The sequence below is a fragment of the Prionailurus bengalensis genome, chromosome B2 (genome assembly GCF_016509475.1).
Source record: "Prionailurus bengalensis isolate Pbe53 chromosome B2, Fcat_Pben_1.1_paternal_pri, whole genome shotgun sequence".
Lineage (NCBI taxonomy): Eukaryota > Metazoa > Chordata > Mammalia > Carnivora > Felidae > Prionailurus > Prionailurus bengalensis.
In genome coordinates this window covers 98,471,765-98,492,376 of record NC_057349.1, presented here as the reverse complement: position 1 = coordinate 98,492,376, position 20,612 = coordinate 98,471,765, and the positions used below count along the sequence as shown (strand labels likewise).

At 41.9% G+C, this 20,612-nt stretch overlaps 1 protein-coding gene across 1 annotated transcript in view; it reads right to left on the bottom strand.

The window, feature by feature from the left end:
• Positions 1 to 14,836, bottom strand: part of LOC122490519 (coiled-coil domain-containing protein 162-like) — a 68,979-nt gene extending 54,143 nt beyond the window's left edge. Inside the window, exons 1-4 of the mRNA XM_043593188.1 lie at positions 14,488 to 14,836; positions 6,763 to 6,916; positions 4,270 to 4,365; positions 3,049 to 3,210 (exon numbers count right to left, since the gene is read on the bottom strand). Coding sequence (XP_043449123.1) covers positions 3,049 to 3,210; positions 4,270 to 4,365; positions 6,763 to 6,916; positions 14,488 to 14,600 — 525 coding nt within the window. The 5' untranslated portion in view covers positions 14,601 to 14,836. The remainder of the gene's footprint in view (positions 1 to 3,048; positions 3,211 to 4,269; positions 4,366 to 6,762; positions 6,917 to 14,487) is intronic.
• Positions 14,837 to 20,612: the final 5,776 nt, after the last annotated feature.

Sequence of the window (20,612 nt, the reverse complement as noted above, 5' to 3'; positions counted from 1 at the left end):
TGCTTTTCCACGAATTTTCCTGAAGTAGGCTGGTGACTCAATTGTAGCCAGTAAGACACAAGGAAAATCTATTACAAGGCTATTAGAAGGTTCTGGAGAGGATTTTCTTTCTTGGTAAAAAGATAAAGCCCTTTAAGGAGAAAGCTTTTTTTGCTCCTGTTTTCATCTTACATGGATGAAGGAGACATTTTGCTGACATACCCATAATGGCAGAGCGGGAGCATAAACCAACCTGAGTGACTGCACCAACCCAAACTGCCTCCTTAAGAGGCAAGTCTAAGGACTTGCTTTGCAAGATTAATACCTTTTGCTAATTTAATTCATGGCTAGTAGGACAACCTGTTACTTATAGCAGGTGCACCCTAATTGGCACAAAAGGGCATCAATCACCTCAAAGGTGGAAAAATCAGAAAAAGCTTCGGAAAGAGTGATGTGGGAGTTGAAACCTGAAGGATAAGTGGGAATTAATCAGATGATGACATAGAGAGGTAGGAGAAGGAAATTTTCCACCAGAGGGGTTAGCTTGCACAAAGTTACTGAGGAAAGAAAGCACGGTACATTTGATAAAATGAAAGAAGTTGAGGGTAGAAATATCAGCAGGAGCTAGGTAGTAAAGGGCTGGTTAAGGCATTTGGATCCTATTCTCAGGACATATGGAGGACACTGAAGGGCTGTAAGAGGGAAGGGACATAATCAGGTTTGCATTTTAAAATATTACTCTGGTAAGGGGTGCCTGGGTGGCTCAGTCGGTTAAGTGTCAGACTCTTGATTTCGGCTTAAGTCATGATCCCATGGTTTGTGAGTTCAAGCCCCACATCAGGCTCCACACTGTCAGTGCAGAGCCTGCTTGGCATTATCTCTCCTTTTCTCTCTGCCCTTCCCCACTTGCTCTCTCTTTCTCTCAGAATAAAAATAAACTTAAAAAATAAAATAAAAATAAAATAAAATAAAATAAAATAAAATAAAATAAAATAAAATAAAACAATCCTGGTGAATGGCTGGAAGAAGGCAAGAGTGAATATAAGGATCTAATTGGAGGTTATGCACATAACCTAATAGTAGGAGATGATGCTGATTCGGGGGTGGTGATGGAAGATGGGGAATAGGAGACAAACTTGAGAGATATTAAAATAACAGGATAGTAAAACTCAGTGTCTGATTATGGGGTATGATAGAGAGAAGTCAAAGATGAGCATCCAGATTTTTTGGCTTGGGCAGTTGGGCAGGTGGTGGTTAACTGAGAGGGAATATGGAAAGAGGAGCAAGTTTTGGGCTGTGAAACAAGCTCACCTGGGGACACAGTGTCTCTGGGGTGGAACAAGGAAGTTGAACGCATGAATCTGACAGGATTGAGATTCAGACAAGACAGGTAGATGGTCATCGCATGAGTTATAGCCAGGAAAGTCATCAGCAGATGAGCGTGCCTAGGGAGCGGCTGTGGAGTGGAACAACGTAGCAGATAAGAGTAGAAGGAAGCTCCAGGGCAGACTGTCAAGTTGGAATGTGGGTTTCCTGCCTCAATAGGCATGTGACTTTGGGCACATCATTTAACCTTTCTGAGCTTCAGTATTAAATGAGAATAATTAAAGCATCTATTTCATGGGATTACTGGGAAGATTAAAGAAGCTAATAAGTACTAAAGCATTCTGAAAAGATCTCAGTCATAGCCAACAGTAGTATTAATAGTATTCAGGGGAAACTTCTTGATTAGACACAGAAGGCACAGTGCCCAGGGCCCACAGAATGTTTTAATTTCTTTCTTATATTTTTAAATTTTATATAGAGAGAGTGTGAGTGAGGGAGAAGGGCAGAGCGGGAGAGAGAGAGAGAGAGAGAGAGAGAGAGAGAGAATCCTAAGCAGGCTTCACACTGGGCATGCAGCTTGATGTGGGGCTCAATCCCACGAACCTGGGATCATGACCTGAGCCGAAATCAAGAGTTGGATGTTCAACAAACTGAGCTAACCAGACACCCCTTAATTTCTTTTAAAATCAGAGGAAAAGGATACTGAGGCTGAATAAAGTGTTTTAATATATGATATTAATTTTTGTATATTAACACAGTTGTAAACTATAACTGTTAATGCTTTCTTATGGAGGAAAGGGCCTACAAAGACAGAAGTGGCTAGCGTTGTGGAAGTCAAAATGCAGCCCTGCCGGTGGTAGTAGCAGGACAGAACCCGAAAAAACAGTACTTTGAGGATTGGCAGAGGAAGAAGGGAGGCAGGAGGCAGAGGAGAGTCTACGGGGAAGTCTGAGAAGGCATGGCTACCGATGCCAGAGGAAAAGGAGGAAGGGAGCTGTGCTTTGGAAGCCAGCAGCAGGGAGGCTGCAAGAAGGATACACTGTGTCAAATGCTGACAAGGGTCAGGTTGGAGGGGCACTGAAAAGTATCCAGGGGATTTAGTGACAAGGACCATGGTGCTTTTGATGAGGGTGGTCTCAGTGGTGACAAAGCACAGTTTCTGAGGAGCGTGTTGAAGGTGAGGAAATGGAGATGGCTGCTGCAGACATCTCTCAGAAAGTTGGGCTCTCAAAAGGAGGCTCTTTAAATGGGAGCACCAGCTAGCTCACCTTATGTCCAGACAAGTCTCTGTCTGGTTCCCACATATGTGCAGAATTGGTTCCAGTTATGACACCAAGTGAGCCAGGGGCTCTTGCTGCCTTAGAGCTTCAGGGATAAGTCCAGAGGAGGGAGTGCTCACCTAGGAGTCCATAAGGCTAGCTGAGTAACGAAGATGAGAGCCCGGGGTGGAGATGTTCACCCAGGGTCTCTGTCCTACCCCTCCAGTTCTCCCAACTCCAGTCCTAAATGTGTATGACTCACAAGGAAACCCAACCAGTTGGATTATTTGTCCCGTTTGATTTCAATGGACCTCTTACAACCTTTGTTCTGTTTTTAAAACGAAAAGAAATGAATCCGCTGCTCCCATGTGGCATTAGCCCAGTCTTGGGACCCACTGGAAGAGGCTGTCAGACAAAGGGGGGGGGAAGGTCCTTCAGTACACTACAGCACTGACCAATTAGGAAGACTGCTCACCAAGAGTACCTGTGTGTTTTTGTACAGTGTGTCTTGCTGGGGGGATCCTCCATGATCCTCCATGATCATATGATAGTTGCTCAGAAGCACATCTTCTAAAAGCAGCTGAATGCCCACCAGCTCTCCATGAGCCACCTTCAGATCATGGTCACTCAGCCTACAGAGGCACAGCTAAAAACAAAACAAAATAAAGAACAAAATGAAACAAAACACCCATCTTGAAGATTTCTATGTATCCCTTATACATGATTTTGGGGGAGAAAACTAGGAATAATTGTTTTTTATAAACCCCGCCCTCTCCACTATTAGAAAAATCTGTAAAAATCAGAGTAACATTTCTAGCTGAAAGTCCTCCTTGAACATATCAGACTTTTGGCCTTGTATGGAAGTCCATTTCCCAGCACTTTACAGCGAGTGGTATTTGTATATGGCGAATGCATAGTGTGATATCAATTTTCTTTTGAAAGTACAGATAGAGACACATGTATGCATAGGGAAAGTACTAGAAAAAATAAACCAAAATGTGAACGGTGATTGTCTCCTACTGGGGGAAATATGATTTATTTATTTTTAACCATTCTTACTATGTTACTTTAAAACACCCTACCCTTTTTAATTTTGAGCCTATACAGAAGTAAACTGTAGAGTTCCCACCACCCAGCCCTAAGAACCATCAGCCTGTGGCCAATCCTGCCCCTATCTTCATCACTCTCCACTTCTGTATTATTTCGGAGCAAATTTATGATTGATTTTCATGTTTAATACTTTTCCATATTTTCTATTTTTAAAAATGAAAACACAATATTTGCTTAGGTAATCAGGGAGGAAACACATAATTGAAAGAAATTCTCCTTATGAATCCTGCTTAAAGAGTTCTCTTCCTACCACCATTCACAGGCAGACCGGGAGTTACATACCCCTGAGCTTCCAGCCTGGGTGTTTCTCTAAGAGGTGCAGAGAGTGACTGGAGATGGCTGGTCACTCTCCCAGGTCATTACTGGCCATGAGAATTGCAGCTGAGTCTACAACCAAGGCCCATACCAGCTGAGACCATGATTCTCTTCTGTCATAAGAAAACATGACTCACCTGGTAGCATTGGATTTACAGCTTCATAATCAAACATCCTGCTTATCTCATAAATTATTCACCATTGACCTATGGACCCAATGAAACCTGCTTTGCAGTCTGCATTCAGTTCTTTCTGCCATGAGTGGGAAGAACTATCCTACCTGCATATTATACTCTAGGGTATCTGGGCTGCTACCCATAACTGGAAACAGTCCTCCATCTTCTAGAAATGCTCTCCAAGGGAATAGCACAGATGCCTAAAAGAACCAAAGGAGAAACATGATAATGTTGTACTGTTGTCCACAAATAATAAATATCTTATATGAACAGGATTTCTGTGTCTGTACTCCAAAACAATATGGGATGATTTATTTATTATATAGAAATAGTTACTGGGGCACCTAAGTGGCTCCATTGGTCAAGTGTCTGACTCTTGATTCTGGTTCAGGTCATGATCTCATGGTTCATGAGATCAAGCCGCGCATCGGGCTCTGTGCTGACTGAGCGGAGCCTACTTGGGATTCTCTCTCTCCCTCTCTCTCTCTCTCTGCCCCTCTCCTGCTGGTGTGTTCTCTCTCTCTCTCAAAATAAATAAACATTAAAAAAAAGAAGTAGTTATGGATAGAAAGTCTCTGATGATGTAGAGGAGAGAGTAATATTCTTTTTTTTTTTTTTCCCCAAATCTGGATAAACAGAAGGGTACTTAATTAAGACTTCAGTGTAACTAGTCAGCACCAGTGTTTGGAAGTTCCAGAATACCATAATAATAATGGGACACAGTTACAATCAACAAAAGTAAACTTATTCAAATGTTTTAGACATAAGGAACGTTAAAATGTTTTCCTTCATCACCATTGTGTTCCAATTCTAGGTAACAATTCAAAGCCAATGCCACAATGTTAATATGTGGGCCTCTGTCTTCTCCATATCACTGTCCAACAGTCAAGGCATCCCCTACTAGTTGTGGCATCACATGCAGGCCTGGACATAGTGGACCTATCCATCTGACTCCATTCTACATTTGCAGATTTGGTACTGGCTTCGGACAATTCCTAGAGTTGGAATTGATTCAGGTAGCCAGAAGCCAGGACACTTCCATCTACCTAATCCCAGGCAACATTTAAAGGCAGTAGGAACAGGACTCATGGTCATGGTCAATCTTGTATTCTAGGACTAAATGAGGGTCAAGGTTTGGGCCAAGAGTCATTGCCTTGTTGCTAGGGAAGGTAAAATGGTAGGACTTACATGGGGTTGGTGTTGGCATTACTTGGCTTAGCTTTGTAACATAAAAAAATTGCATTGGAGGTTTTGGAGTCAGAAGACTTGGGTTTGTAAGGTGGTTTTATTTTATTTTATTTTATTTTATTTTATTTTATTTTATTTTAATACATATATTTTTTAATGTTTTTTTTTCAGAGAGAGAGAGACAGAGACAGAGACAGAGTGTGAGTAGGGGAGGGACAGAGAGAGAGGGAGACACAGAAACCAAAGCAGGCTCCAGACTCTGAGCTGTCAGCACAGAGCCCGACTTGGAGCTTGAACTCACAGACTGTGAGGTCATGACCTGAGCCAAAGTTGGACACTTAACTCACTAAGCCACCTAGGCGCCCCATGAGATGGCTTTAAATATAGGTGGTCTATAACTTCTTCGATACTTTTCCCTTAAAACGTGGAGTTTAATTCTTTTCCCCTTGAGTGTGGGCTAAAATTAGTGACTCACTTCTAATGAATAAAATATGGCAAAAATTATGGGATGTCACTTATGAAATTAGGTAATAAAAAGACTGTGACTTCCACCTTGGGTTCTGTTTCTTGTTCTCTTTTGAATTGTTTGCTCTGGAGGAATCCATCTGCCATGCTGTGAAGAAGCCCTGTGGAAAAGCCCACATGAATAAGCTTGAAAGTGGATCTTCTGATGCCTCCCGAAAGCCCATGAGTGGGCTTGGAAACAGATTCTCCTCCAGTAGACCCTTGAGATGAGTACAGCCTGGGCCAATACCCTGATAGTAGACTGGCGAGAGATCTTGAGCCAGAATTACATAGTAAACTGCTCCCAGATTCCTGAGCCTCAGAAACTGTATGAGATGATGAATATGTATTGTTTTAATCTGCTAAATTTTGGGGTCATTTTTTATGCAGCCATAGATAAGTAATACAGTTTGTGATCTAGTGCTGTCATGACTGCCCAGCAGTCTGATCTCTGACCTGCCAGAACCTTACAGTCTTTAGTTGTAGAGGGTGGGTAATATTGTTGGTACCTAGGGAAAATAATAATTGCCAGGATTACATATGATAATACCTGCTGTAACCAGGGCTATTAAAAACTGAGCTGCTGACCTAATTTTTGTATTGTAATTGCTATTATTATTTATTAAATGGAAAAGATCAACTGTTGGTTTTGCTACCAGCTGGGAGCAGATAAGGTATTGCCCCCGTTTGCTTGTTAAGCAGTTTGGAGGCAAAGACTCTGACTGGGAATAACAGCTGGCTATGGGGGCCCAGGCTGTTCTACCATGTCAATGAAGGAGAGCCAAGCAAGACTAAAGAGCACTAAAACATGGAGAACCCCTGCAAAATTTAAACCAAATGGAAACAAAGTGCCAATTCCCTATGTACAACATCGTTTCTAGGTATAAAAATACTTCTCAACATACCTGGAGGCTCTGTGGATCTAGTGGCTGAGGCACGCTGAACTGTGAAGCAAAAATGCTCTTCACGAGAGAGTTGCTCAGTGGTGGCAATCCATGGTACATGCCGTCTGTAACAGACTGGTAGGCAGAAGCATTTCCAGTTGCCAAAAATGTTCTTCTACCAAAACATGGAGGGAATCTCATTAAAAGCAGTTACTTAAGCTTCTGAAGCTCAAAACTTTCTTCAAAGTTACTATAGCAAGATAACATTTTGAGATAAACACAGGTTTCCTCCTCAGTGACCTCATCCCTCATCCTCCTTTCTTTACACACTGCCCTTCACTCTCATGATTCACAACCCTTAAAGGGAAAGGTAGATATATTATAGACTAACATTGTCCAATAGAACTTTATACAATGTGGAAATGTTCTTTTTTTTTTTTAAGTTGATTTATTTATTTTGAGAGAGAGAGAGAGAGAGAGAGAGAGAGAGAGAGAGAGCAAGCACATGTGTGAGCAGGGGAGGGGCAAAGAGAGGGAGAGAGAGGATCCCAAGCAGACTTCGTGCTGTTAGTGTGGAGCCCAACTCGGGGCTCAATCCACAAACTGTGAGATCATGACCTGAGCCGAAACCAAGAGTTGTATGCTTAATCAACTGAGTTACCCAAGCAAGCGCCCCGCAATATGGAAATGTTCTGAGTTTGATTGTCCAGGATGGTAACCACTAGCCACATGTGACTGTTGAGCACTTGAAATGTCGCTACTGTGATTTGAAGAATTGAATTTTACATTTTACTTCATCTAAGTCAATATCAATTTGAGACTTTAAATTCGATAGCCACATGTGACTACTGCATTGGATAACTCAGCTGTAGCTCTAGAACAAAGATATGGATTGTTGAATTATTTTAAGACAATAGCAGAGACAATTTTTGATATGCAAAACCAAATTAAAAAAAATTTTTTTTAATGTTTATTTATTTTTTAGGGAGAGACAGAGTGTGAGTGGGGAAGGGGCAGAGAGAGAGAGAGGGAGACACAGAATCTGAAGCAGGCTCCAGGCTCTGAACTGTCAGCACAGACCCCAATGTGGAGCTTGAACTCACAAACCACGAGATCATGACCTGAGCCCAAGTTGGTCACTTAACCGACTGAGCCACCCAGGTGCCCTGCAAACCAAATTTTAAATTAAATAATAAAACTTTGGGGTTTGAGAGAGGAAGATTTTTGTTTTGTTTTGAATAAAACTTGGTTTTGCATATCAAGAACCAAAAATCCTGAAGACTAGTGCATGAAATTTATACCATTAAGTTGTAGAGAAGGATGTATGCATGATAAATTACAATGACATTTTTTTGTCCAAACGGAAATAAGAATTTAGTAAGCAAGGAAAGACAGTTTCTAGAACTTAGGTCTAGTGGATACCAAAAAAAAAAAAAAAAAAAGATGCTGACATAGGGTAAACTGAGGAAAGGAGGATATCCTAAAACAGAAGGGACCGTTTGTCTGGGTCTTCCATGGGCTTGGCTCAAGTCTTGCACAAAGCAGACATCAAAAAGGAGATTAGCAATGACCGAGGAAGATACTAGCCCTGAGGGAAATGAGGTAGCCTCCCAGAGACTAGCAGACAATCAAAGTGTTGGGGAAAGCCCTGAGGAGTGCCAGAGCCCCCGCAGAAGGGTATCTACATGGAATGCTGAGCATCAGGCCAATCAGAAGAGATCTGAGGTTGAACAAGATAATCCAGAATGGGTAGGTGATGTAGCCTTTCCTCCTCAACTGCTAGGATGACTTATAAGCACCCCCAGGAGCTTACATCATCTCTGAGAGGAATGAAGGAAGAGAAAAGTACAGTGTAAGACCTAAAGTTTAGGTCCAATATTATGGTAAAATCAGGAGGGCCTGGAATGGCCTAACCAAAAGGTTTCCTCTCCACTCTGCTCTCACAGATAAGGTCCCTTAGTCAAATAATCTTTCTTATTGAAGGGACCTAGGGCAATCCCTGCTTACCCCCTTAGTGGTTTCTGTCTGTTGCCAGACCATGAAAGTATTCAAATGAACCAATCACATCCTCCTGCACAAATGAGAGGACATCATACACTCCTGATACCACAAAGCCTGTCTCCCATAGTCCCTGGTTGTTCACTTTGTTCCCTGGGTGCAGTTCCTCTGTGGCCCTGCATGGCCACAGTGTCCTCTTCCCCTGGGATGTAGATGACTGGTAAACTGCTGTTGATCTCCTCTGCCCAAGGTTTAGTGTCCCTGGAACACTAGCGCAGAATCCCTCACTTACCAACAGGGTGAATAGGAGGCCATTAAAACAAAGGGAAATGGGGATTAATTATTCTTAAATTGACTTATTTTAAATCTCCAACCGACCACTTTTAAGCTCTACCTGTGGCTGGATGAGGTGGAATTAGGAAGTTTCATCTTTTTTTGCCATCAGCAGAAGGGGCTTATGAAGTTAAGTTCAAAGACAGATGAAGGGAGCTCCATACTTTTACATCAAACCGCAAAAATCACACCACCTTTTCACATTTTAATAAGAATTAGCAAAAGATAGTTGAATAAATGTTTTGTACTGAGAGACTAGATACAATCATTGACTTATCCTGATAGCTCAAGGATGGAGCCTGGAGTTGCTCAATGAGAACATTTTCTCCTGTTGCTCATGTCTTTCACATGTTTTCTAATGATTCTCAATGGGCCCTGCCAGGGACACATTACTCACTCGCTACCCATGTGACAGTGATGTATCAAGCACCAATTATGCACAAGGCAAAGTGCAGGAACTGTCCCAAATACAAAAATGTGTTTGACTTTTCAGCCTAGTAGGAGCCCCAGTGAGGCAGAGCTCATTTACAGCTGCTTCTGACCTTCCTCTAAACAACCATGGTACTTTCCACACCCACATCTGTCTTCTGGCACATATAGATCATATAGATCTACTTAAAACAGTGGTACCAAATAGCAGAATACTCTAATAGAAACATTTATTTTCAGCCCAAACCAAGAGCACAGAAGTCTAGGAACTTGTACAACCTCTTCCTGGTTGGCTCCTTTCCTATCATTCCTGCTCTCCTCTCCCACCAATCTATAGAAGGATTTCTCTTTCTCTCAGTCTCTGGGTCCCGCTTTGCTCATGTCTTACTAGTTCAATCTTTGACTACAGTGCTTATATCTTAAAATTTATTTTCTGTTTATTATGGATATTTTGACATCTTCAAAGACCTTTCTGGCTAAGGATGATACTGCTCCTCCTTGGGCTAGATAGTTCCTAGAAATAGCAAAGGACTTGGCAGGGAGCATGGCTTTGATATGCAAACCAACCATCCAGACCCTTGCACCTGAGGAGGGAATATTCCTCTGCTTTATTCATCCCAGGGCTAGTTAATAGACTACTAGAGATCACCTCTACAACCCAAAGCCCACTGGAATTATTCAACCCAGCCCTGCCATGCCTTTCAGGGTATGGTCTCAGCACTCTTCTTGCTCCTGGCCCACACAGATGCTTTCCCATGTGGCTTTGTGTGGTGTGGCATACATCTTGTTTCTAGGACCTGTGAATATAATAAACTTTGTTCTCCCAGGTCCCTTCTGTTCCCTTCTTGTGGCTATACCTGACTGGTCATCACATAAAAGAACACAGAACACCGACGTGCTCTCTTACCCTGACAAGTTTGTGCAGAACTTTGTAACTACCAAGTGCCACAAATGAACACAATTCCTGGCAGGGTTCTAGAGCCCCAGACACAGCTTTTTGCACATACCAAGCCTATTAATTTATGGATGCTTGGAGACTGTTCAAAAATACAATGCAGTTCAGATGTAAATGTGGCTGCTAGTCTAAGCTACAGAATCATAGAATATGGTATACTTTCTAGAGAGGCCAGAGTCAAATTATAGGCACCACCATTAACCAAATCATCGGTATTCTTTTCCCTACTTTCCTGATTCCTTAGTTGAGATCACCATGCTTTGTAGGCGCCATCTCCCCTCTATCAATAGAACTGTGTCTAATGCCACGTGTAAAAAAAGGGTCTCAAGATGATACTCAATACTTTTAGCACTAAATCCTCTTTTATTTCCCTCCTTTCCATGGACTCCATATTTTGAAAGATTTTTCTACCAAATGTTCAGTAAATATTTTCCTGTCTAACTTGATACCACATTAGCCTCCAGACCAAGCTCCAAGCTGCAGGAAGAGACGAAGAAACATGATATAAAGGAAGAATAGGGCTCCGGAGTCTGAAAAACTGCACAGATGCAAGTTCTGCTACAATAAGCCGTGTGACCCTGGGCAAGTTATGCAACTTCTGTGAGTCTTTATTTCCTCCTCTGTAAAAATGGGGGAAATTATTTCTACCCACAGAGTTGGCACATGGTGAGAACTCAACCAGAGCAAATTTCCTCTCCCCCTTATCTCAGTTCTTAGAATTCCAGAATTTCTTAAAAAAAGAAAGAAGTGGGGCGCCTAGGTGGCTCAGTCAGTTAAGTGTCCGACTTCAGCTCAGGTCATGATCTCACAGTCCGTGAGTTCTAGCCCCACGTCGGGCTCTGTGCTGACTGCTCAGAGCCTGGAGCCTGCTTCAGATTCTGTGTCTCCCTCTTTCTCTGTCCCTCCCCTGCTCATGCTCTGTCTCTCTTGGTCTCAAAAATAAATAAAAACATTAAAAAATTTTTAAAAAGAAAGAAGTTTGACATTTTGTTTACTTGCAAAGCTTTGGGGCAAATGTGTCTTTTTCATCATGCCTTTCGAAACATTGATAACAGGTCATGGGTTCCCATCACAACTCAATCAGACACCTCATTTGATAAACCCTGGCCTGTGTCTTCTGTTAGGGTGGGTCTGACCAGCACAACTTGCCCAATAGCACTCAAGAAACAGGGAAACGCTGTTTAAATCAGGGTGTGGCAAAATCTTTCTTAAAAGGTCAGATAGTAAACATTTTCAGCTTTGTGGATCATATGGTCTCTTGTGCAACTACTCAGTTCTGTGTGGAAGCAGTCTAAGATAATTTACAAATGAATAGGCATGACTATGTTTCAAAAACCTTCATTTATGGACACTGAAATTTGAATTCCATATAATTTTCATGAGTCACAAAATACTACTCTTTTCTTGAATTTTTTCCTCCAACCATTTAAAGATGTAAAAGCCATCCTTAGCCCACAGGCCATACAAAAATCAGGCCTATGACAGAAGTTTGATGACCCCTGACTTAAATAGTTAAGATGGATTAGAACCACTGTACCACCCAAGCATTTACTTTCAACACAAATGATTATATCACCTGAAATTAAAGATAAGCTCACTTCTCAGGCATTTCTTGCACTGGCTAATAAATAACTTCTACAGGTTGGTGGACATGCGCAGAGGTGACAGGCCCTGGGCAACGTGGTTCCAATGGTATTAGAGGACAATACCAATTTCTGCCAGGAGCTTGGTAGGTGATGTGGTTTGGAGTGATGGTAGGGTCCGGAGCCAATGGTCAACAAAGAAATCTTGAGACAACTTGGGTGCAAAAAGGTGGTTTTGTTAAAGCAGGGGGACAGGACCTGTGGGAAGGAAGAGCTGCCCGGGGATTGTGAGGAGAGACTGATTATACACCTGGGAGTTGGGAGAGATAAAGTCCAGGGGAAGTTTCCAAAGGTATTTTCACATGGTAAAGAAGACTCATGGATACTGGAGGCCTAGCTGTTGTCAAGCAAAGGTTGTTTTTCCTCCTAGCAAAGTATTAACATGAAGACAGTAGGGAGTTCCTGGAGAAATGTTATACTCTGCCTGCCTCAAGTATTTATCAAAGGGCTGCAGGTCATAAGGAAATGTAATTTTATCTGCCATTTCCTTTTGCCTTTGTTTCCCACATCAGAGGGCAGGTTGACAGGGGCAGAGTGAGACTTCTGTGCTTAGACTGCATCTACCCTGCAACCAGAGCTGATTATGCCACATAGAAGCAGGAGCCAGATATTAGGTGATTGATGGGCCACTATCTTGATGTCCTTGAGCTACATCCTTCCTCAATTTCCCCCAGTCTATAGAAGCATGTTACTCTCATTCCAGGTAAAAGTTCAGTTCTTTCTTTTCAAATTCTGGAGAAGTCTTGAGTTTCTATAAGCAAAAACTTCCCTTGGGTAAACAGTCATGTTTGCTCAGAGTTATGAACTCTGGGGAAGGGTGAGGGAACTTCCCTGTCCTTCCTGCCTCTTGATTATCTAAGGACTTTTCCTTGTTTGCAGGTTTAGCCGTGAAATCATCAAGTGGGATGACATTTATCCCTTACTTCTCTTTTCCTCCTGTTCCCTGCCTTCTTTCCAGAGTCTATTTTTCGACCCACACTGCTGTCTGGCATCCATCCTAGTTCTAAGACTTTAGAGTCAAATGCACCTAGGTTCTACTTCTAGTCTGCCACTTACTAACTGTGCGATTCCAAATACACACAAGCCCGGAAGAGCTCTGAAGATAAAGGCTGGAGGAAATGTGATGAATAAAGGCCTAGTGGAGACATACCGTCCCGAGTGGTTCCCTCCAAAGTCTTTTGAAAAATATACTGAATATACTGAAACCAGACATAGAACACAGTGCCCTCTATTCCTGAGCACTGAGTGTGCCAGGACAAAGGAAGCCCCTCAAAGGAATTCCTAGGGGAAGCAGAATGGTTCCTCTGGGAGAACAGTAGCAAGCTGAACCCTGCACAGCTGGAATCCAAACAGAACCTCCGGGGTATAGTTCTGTCTTCACCCTACGTGAATTCCTTCCAAATTCTGACCTGGGGTTTCAGAGTCAGAGGACTAATGAATGGCCATCCTGAAAAAATTGGAGCCTTTATATTCTACCTGCTCAACTAAGCTACAGCTCAGAAAGTTGTTTATCAATAAAAAAGAAATCAATTCGTCCAATTGTTTTCTTCTGCTGAATTAATTTGAATACAGAGATCCTTGATGCTCAGAGTAAAGAAAATGCAGAGTAGGAAGAGAAAATACAGTTCAGTTCAAACCCTACATTTACATCCTCTATGGATACCCATGCTAGCAGTGAAATGTGATTATAATCCACAGGTAAGAGCACAGCCTCCTGAGGTCTTCCTCCTTGGCTAAGTACTTATACTGGGAATTAATCAAAGGAAGTTAATTGATATTGACGATTTAAGAGTAAGCAGAGACCCTTAGGCCTGACCTCTTCCCTTCCCATACCAAACTTATTATTTATCCTAGAAACAGTGTGACTCTCAGTCCCAACTAATTTTCTCATCAGTCATGATTAATTAACCAGATAGACATTCTTTTTTGTATGCAGAACACTTAATACCCACAATTTATTTATTTGAATTTATAAATTTAACTCAGCCAGTTCCACTGGCTTCACACGTGCAGTGAAAATTCTGTTCTTTTGAAAGATGATTAAGGGCTGAAAAACATAAACAAAACTCTTAGAATCATCTTCAGAGGTATGAAAAACATCATTCCCAATTCAACAACCTGAACATTGAAAGCAGTGATTGTTGTGCAAACTAACTGTATTTAGGGCACATTTAATAACATTGAGAATACTATGATCGGACAAGAACACACGCTGCTTGGACAGCCTTTGCAGCAGAATGCTTTCGGTAGCCACAGTGCTCTGGCTCAGGTTATGCCCTATTTTAAGCTCGGTATTCAATCTTGCCAAGAGTGGCCTCCCCCAGTGGTCGCTCAGAAGCACCTGCCCTACACAATGAACTGGACAGGATCCGGCGCTCCAGCCCTTACCGGATGAGGTGCCGCACCGCAGCATCAAACTGCAAAAATATAACCTCCCTTCGAAGGAGGAGTGCCTGGGACACGTGGACAGGGTCCTGGGGGCTCTGAAGGCTGTCAATCATTTTCTGCAGTTCTTGAAGCTCAGACCCTGGAAGATGGATGACATTTTCGTCAGATAGTGTGACCTACAGGCTACCGTGGCTAACCTAATGAGCCATCATTCACCTCCAAAGCTAACTTTTTACCTAAAGTACTTCTCTTTGTTTGTGAACATGCTAATTATATGTTTTGCAAGACTAGCAAAGTTATATTGTAGAGCCCAAGGTCTGATTTATCTTCCCTTCCTTCCTTCCTCCCTCAATAAGATAAAAATTTGCTTTGCTTTTCAGAATAAGAACATGCTGTTGAATGAAAGTTTTAAATTTTACAAGGCTATAGCCTCTAGACTGAATAAAAGAATGACAAGGAATGGGAAAATATAGGTCTCAGTAGAGCTGTTAGGGGCTTGAAGTTATTATAGATTACAAACCAGCATTCATTTCCCACAACCATGCCATACAAATCAGCCTCTCTGTCACTGGCTCATTCTCTCACTGGCTCATGGATTAAAGAAGACTCAAGACCATCTAAGGCAAGCAAGAAATATGCACACCCATATGTGTGCATGTGTGCACACACACCACACATGCACACACACCTTCTTCTAGGAGATTATCATCATTTTAGGAGGTGTGAGAGATCCTAAACTGATTTGTTTCTTGGATCCTTACTGCAAAAGTGGACTGGACATAAGTAGACTTTCATGTGTTTTGAATGGAAATCTAAGTTAGGGACCTTTTGCAACACTCAGTACTGGGTTGAAGAAACTGGCCTGGGTATAGATGACTTAATACCATCTCTATTATTGGCCCAGGAGAGGAGTTAGTCAGAATGGGAGAGCGAAGCAAGAAAATAATGAGTCCTTAGGGAGCACTAGTAGGGTAGTAGGTGGGCCCACACTTCCAGGGCTATTGGAATGTCAGCTGATCTGAAATGTTTGCCAACTCCCAGTGAGGACAGTGATAGCTTTCTAGTTGAGAGGACATCACAGTTATGGGAAGAAGACTATGGAAACTGATCTCTGTGCCTGATATGTAGCCCAAGGCAGAAGACAGATGGGATATTCATGAGGCATTTGCAGAGTTACTCTCTCAATAGCTTGTCCAGTCTTGAGCAGCCTTCTACCCTATCTGGCCTGGCATTGGATTTCTTCCCACATTTCTAGATGAAAGAGGAATTGAGGGAATGGGGAAGCTGTCCATGAGAGCCTGACCAGGGCAGAACCAGGACTGAGAATAGTTGCTAACACTTGTGATACATGCTTTTGGCTTTAGGAAAACATGAGAAGTCCAGATTTCATATCCATTTGATGCTTTACATAGAAGAGAAAAATGGTTTTTAGGTACTTTTCCAGCCGCTGCAAAATTGGACCCAATCACCAACATTTTTATGACTCCTCTATAAATCTGATGGTCATATCGGACTGAAAAGAAACTTCCTCCAGAAGAGGGGTCATGTTAGAGTGAACTGCACAAGAATTTTGGTGGTGGATGGAAGCCCTATTTAGTGGTAATCAGTGAACCTTATTTGTTCAAGGCCTAGTGGGACCGTCTGCAAGCATTACATGCTGTCAGGTGAAGCAGCAACCAGGGGGGAACGGTTTATAATCCTCTGCCATGACAATGAAAAAGGAATATAAAGTTGCATATACCCCGTGATTAAAGCTCTGTGAAATGTAAAGTGTGTTTGGACAAGGGCTAGAAGGCAGTAAAGGTAAATAAAAATATCTCACTTGTTAGAATGGTTGGATTGCAGGTAATCGTTCTCTTTTCATTATTTCCATTGTTGTTCATATACGTGATGTGTGTGCATGTTTATATGATCACTTCCCAGCAAAATTGTTCTGTGTTGATAGGTAGTATTATCATTAAAACACAGATGCAGAGGTGGGGACTACCCTTTCTTTGTTATTAACTGACTTTACCATCCTCATTTAGGCTTCCCTTGCCTCATGGCATCAAGCAGCTGCTTGGTGGGAGGGGAGGTGGCTGGCGGGCAGGGCAGAAAGCCTGACTGTGAGGATGGGGCAGATGGTTACCATGTAGTTGTGGTGTTGGGGTTGGGAGGAGACCCTGAGCCAGGAAACATCAGGAAACAAATGAGACTTCCCCAGGAGGGTCTTATTTGGGAAATCAGAGAGAGAGAGAAGTGGGGGCAGGGGGAGGGGTGAGGTCGAAATCATAGTGGCCCTGTCTCCATGTGAATACTCAGAGCCAGCACACTTTGTTCTCAGCTTGTCTCTAGAGTTCCTGAAACTCTAAGTTTAGTGGACAGTATTTGGGCTTTAATTGGCCTCCTAAACCTTTACAAGGAAATCACAGTGTAAACTCCCACAGGCTGATTACATCCTCTGCTGACTCCAAAGGGAGTTGCTGACTTTCAGGGAAGGAAAGGATTGGGCAGGTCCACAGAGCTGGTGCACAGTGTCTAAGAGCTGCTTCCTCAGTCAAATGGCAGGGCCAAAGCTGAGATCTGGAGGGTCCCCTTAGAAATTATTTTAAAGCATATGAGCCCACAGAAGTCAAACTCCAAATAGCTTGGCAATAGCCAAGAGGAGGTGGGCAAGGATATGAACAGACCCATCTCTTTTCACCTTAGCTCTCCTTGTCTCCTCTGGGAAGCAGGCCAGGAACTGAGCAACCTAGGCTTTTTAAAAAGATGATTATCACAGAGTGGGATTTTTCTTTTTTTAGTTCAGTTTGCTCTTTATCTATTTTCAGCAGAGTATGCAAAACTTTGCACATTCTCCCTGGAGCACAAATGTTTTTGCTGGCAACATGACAGGGTGCATGCCTCTAATTGCACACCTTGGAAAGCCTGGGCCCCACATGTTTCAATGGTTTCTGGTTCATAAGCATATAAATAGCAAGAAACCAATTTCCTTCATCCTGAATTCCAGGTCCTCAACAATTTGGCCTCATTTCCTACTGTTCCTCAGTGTCACACCAGTAGGTACACCATTCTCTGGACTGGCCATGTGCAGTCTGCCTGTCACCTTTGCCAGAGTCCTTTTCTTGTCTTACCAGGACCATCCCTCCTAGTCTTCTCCATTGATTCTAGTGAGAGCAAGTACCCCCCACATCACCTTCCCCGCAGGCTCCGCCCTCCCAGCTGCTGTAGAAGTTCCTATGCAGCCTCTATGGAAAGTTGACTCTGGCTCTATCTAGGCTTCTATCTCATCTCCGTGTGTCTCAAGGACAGGGATGGCATCCTTTCTCCTGTCCCTCATCTAAAGCCCGGTCCCCATACCTTCCCCAAACCTAGCAGCTCCTCTAAGAGTGTCTTAGTTTATTTTCTGAGTAAACCCCTTTTATAACAGTCCCGGAATTAGTAAAAGGAAAGGCTCTAAGCATGCTTTGGAACTTCTCTCTTGATTCTTACATGGAAGATTTGCTAGTAGTTTTGCAGTCTCATTAGCCTGTGAAAATTCTGTGTTTTCTGCTGAGTCAGCACCATTCCATCCCTTCTTCATGCTGCCTGTCCTCAGATACAGGCATCAATCTTCCTCCAGGATCACCACTCATACGCTCCCCTAGAGTCTCCTATCTGAAGGTTTACAGATTCCTTCCGTGCTCATTAGCGCAATGCAAATCTACCAGCAAACAAATCAGGGTCTCCCACAAACATATTTCCTTTATACACTGGCCAGAGAGGAATAGATTCAGAGTATATTACACTTGTTTGAAGACAACTAGGTTAGAATAGGCATATTATTAGCTCATTTTGTTGGCTCTTCTCATCCTTTAAAATCCTTGGCTACATGGGGTTAAGCGTCTGACTTCTGCTCAGGTCATGATCTCACGGTTCATGGGTTTGAATGAACCCATGCGGCAGGCTCTGTGCTGACAGCTCAGAGCCTGGAGCCTGCTTCAGATTCTGTGTCTCCCTCTCTCTTTGCCCCTCTCCTGTTCGTGCTCTCTCTCAGTCTCTCAAAAATAAATAAACGTCAAAAATATTAAAATCCTTGGCTACTCTGTTACAATATGTTATCACATTTACATTAACTAATGACATAATTTGACTGGGAGTCAAATTATTAAAATAACAAGATCAGTTTCCCTACTTTTGATTAACCCAGTTTACTAAGCATTTCAGAATCTTTAATTTACCTTGTGCATTTATCTTAGAACTTAGTGCTTAGTTAGGGTTTATGGATTAGCACTTGGCAAATAAAACTAAAGCCTCAATCATTCTTACTTCAGGACCATCAGGCTACTGTCAGCTCACAGAGGACTGTCTGCAAGAATTCTTGACAATAAATGCTTGGTTCTGACCTTGCCACGTTAGCTCACATAGGCCAGAAAGGGAATGAAATAAAACTATTGTGCAGTAGGGGGATGTACATTCTTGTAGAAATTTTACAGAGATTTTAATCCACAGAACATCTCCATGAAACAGGTATTATCATCCCCATTTTATAGATGGACAAAGATCCACAGAATAAAATGTCCAGCTTCCAGTAACCAAGTGGCCGATACAGGGTAAAAAGCCAGGCTTGCCACTCTTGACTTGCTTTACCTTGTGGATTAGCCTATAAATGTGGAATTAATTAGTTTGGAGACACTATATTATGACGTTTTGCCCTTTGTCCTTCTTCTCACTGTCATTTATGAAAAAATATTTTAGTTGTCTTTCCAAGTATTAAGAGCTTCATATTAATTAACTAGATGGGAGAAATCTTTTTACAATGTGTGAGCATATCAAGTTATCACATTGTACACTTTAAATAGCTTACAATTTTATTTGCCAATTATACTGCAGTAAAGTTGGGGCAGTAGGGGTGCAGGAAGAGCTTCATAGAATTTCAAGCGAATATTGAAGGTGATTTGAATCACCTTTAATCACTTACCAATGCCCTCAGTTCCTCCCCAGTCACCTTTCAAAGGGTTAGCACTTAGAGGAAATTTAAAACATGTTGAGCAATTTCCAAGTTTAGCAAAACTGAAAAGGTAGGCCACAATGTCATGGAGAGGGGCTATCAGCTGTAGAGTTAGCTTTAAGGCTTGAAAAGCTGCCTGTGGGTATAACCAACACAAAGAAATATTAAGAAGTTTCTAAGACACATATAAAAATATATGAGCATTGATGGGGATAATATCTTTGAATAAGAATATTGGTTAAACATTTTCACGATATAATATAGGATAATAATTACAGGTTAATATCTAAAAAAACAGAACAACAAAACTATTCATGAACCAGGGTTTATGCCTTTGGACAAGGTAAGTCCTGGAGTGAGGCATTTAAAGCAATGTGTTTCTCTTTGTTTAAAACCACGGTGACCATAAACACAGCACAATGTGTTTGTATGACCACTGATAGGTTACGAGGATCACAAATAAATTCCTAGCAGGAACCCATATTCAGACAACATTGCCCTGAGGGAATACCTATAAGCAAAGCATAGATATTTTTCAATGTTTTTTAAACATGCAACCTAAACCCTGGATCTTAAATATTAATGTTCAAGTGAAGAAAAAGTAGAAACATATGATCTAACTGAAAGAAGGTAGTATTTTTCTGTATATCTTAAAAACACATAAAATTCTTCAGTGAAAGAAAGAGTGGTTGTATTTTTAATTATTTGAGGAACCTCCATACTGTTTTCCATCATGGCTGTACCAACTTACATTCCCATTCACAGTATACAAGTGTTCCCTTTTCTTCACATCCTTGATAACACTTGGTGGTCTTTTGTGTTTTGACAATGGCCCTCCTAACAGGTGTGAGGTGATCTCTCATTGTGGTTTTGATTTGCATCTCTCTGATGAGTAGTGCTGTTGAGCACCTTTTCATATGCCTATTGGCCATGTGTAGGTCTTCTTTGGAAAAATATCTATTCAGGGCCTCTGCCCATTTTAAAATCAGATTTTATTGTTGTTTAGTTGTGGAGTTCCTTACATATTTTAGGTACTACCCCCTTATCAGATACATAGTTTGCAAATATTTCTCCCATTCTGTAAGTTGCCTTTTATTTTTGTTATTTCCTTTGTTAAGCAGAAGCTTTTTAGTTTGGGGTAGTTCTGCTTATTTAT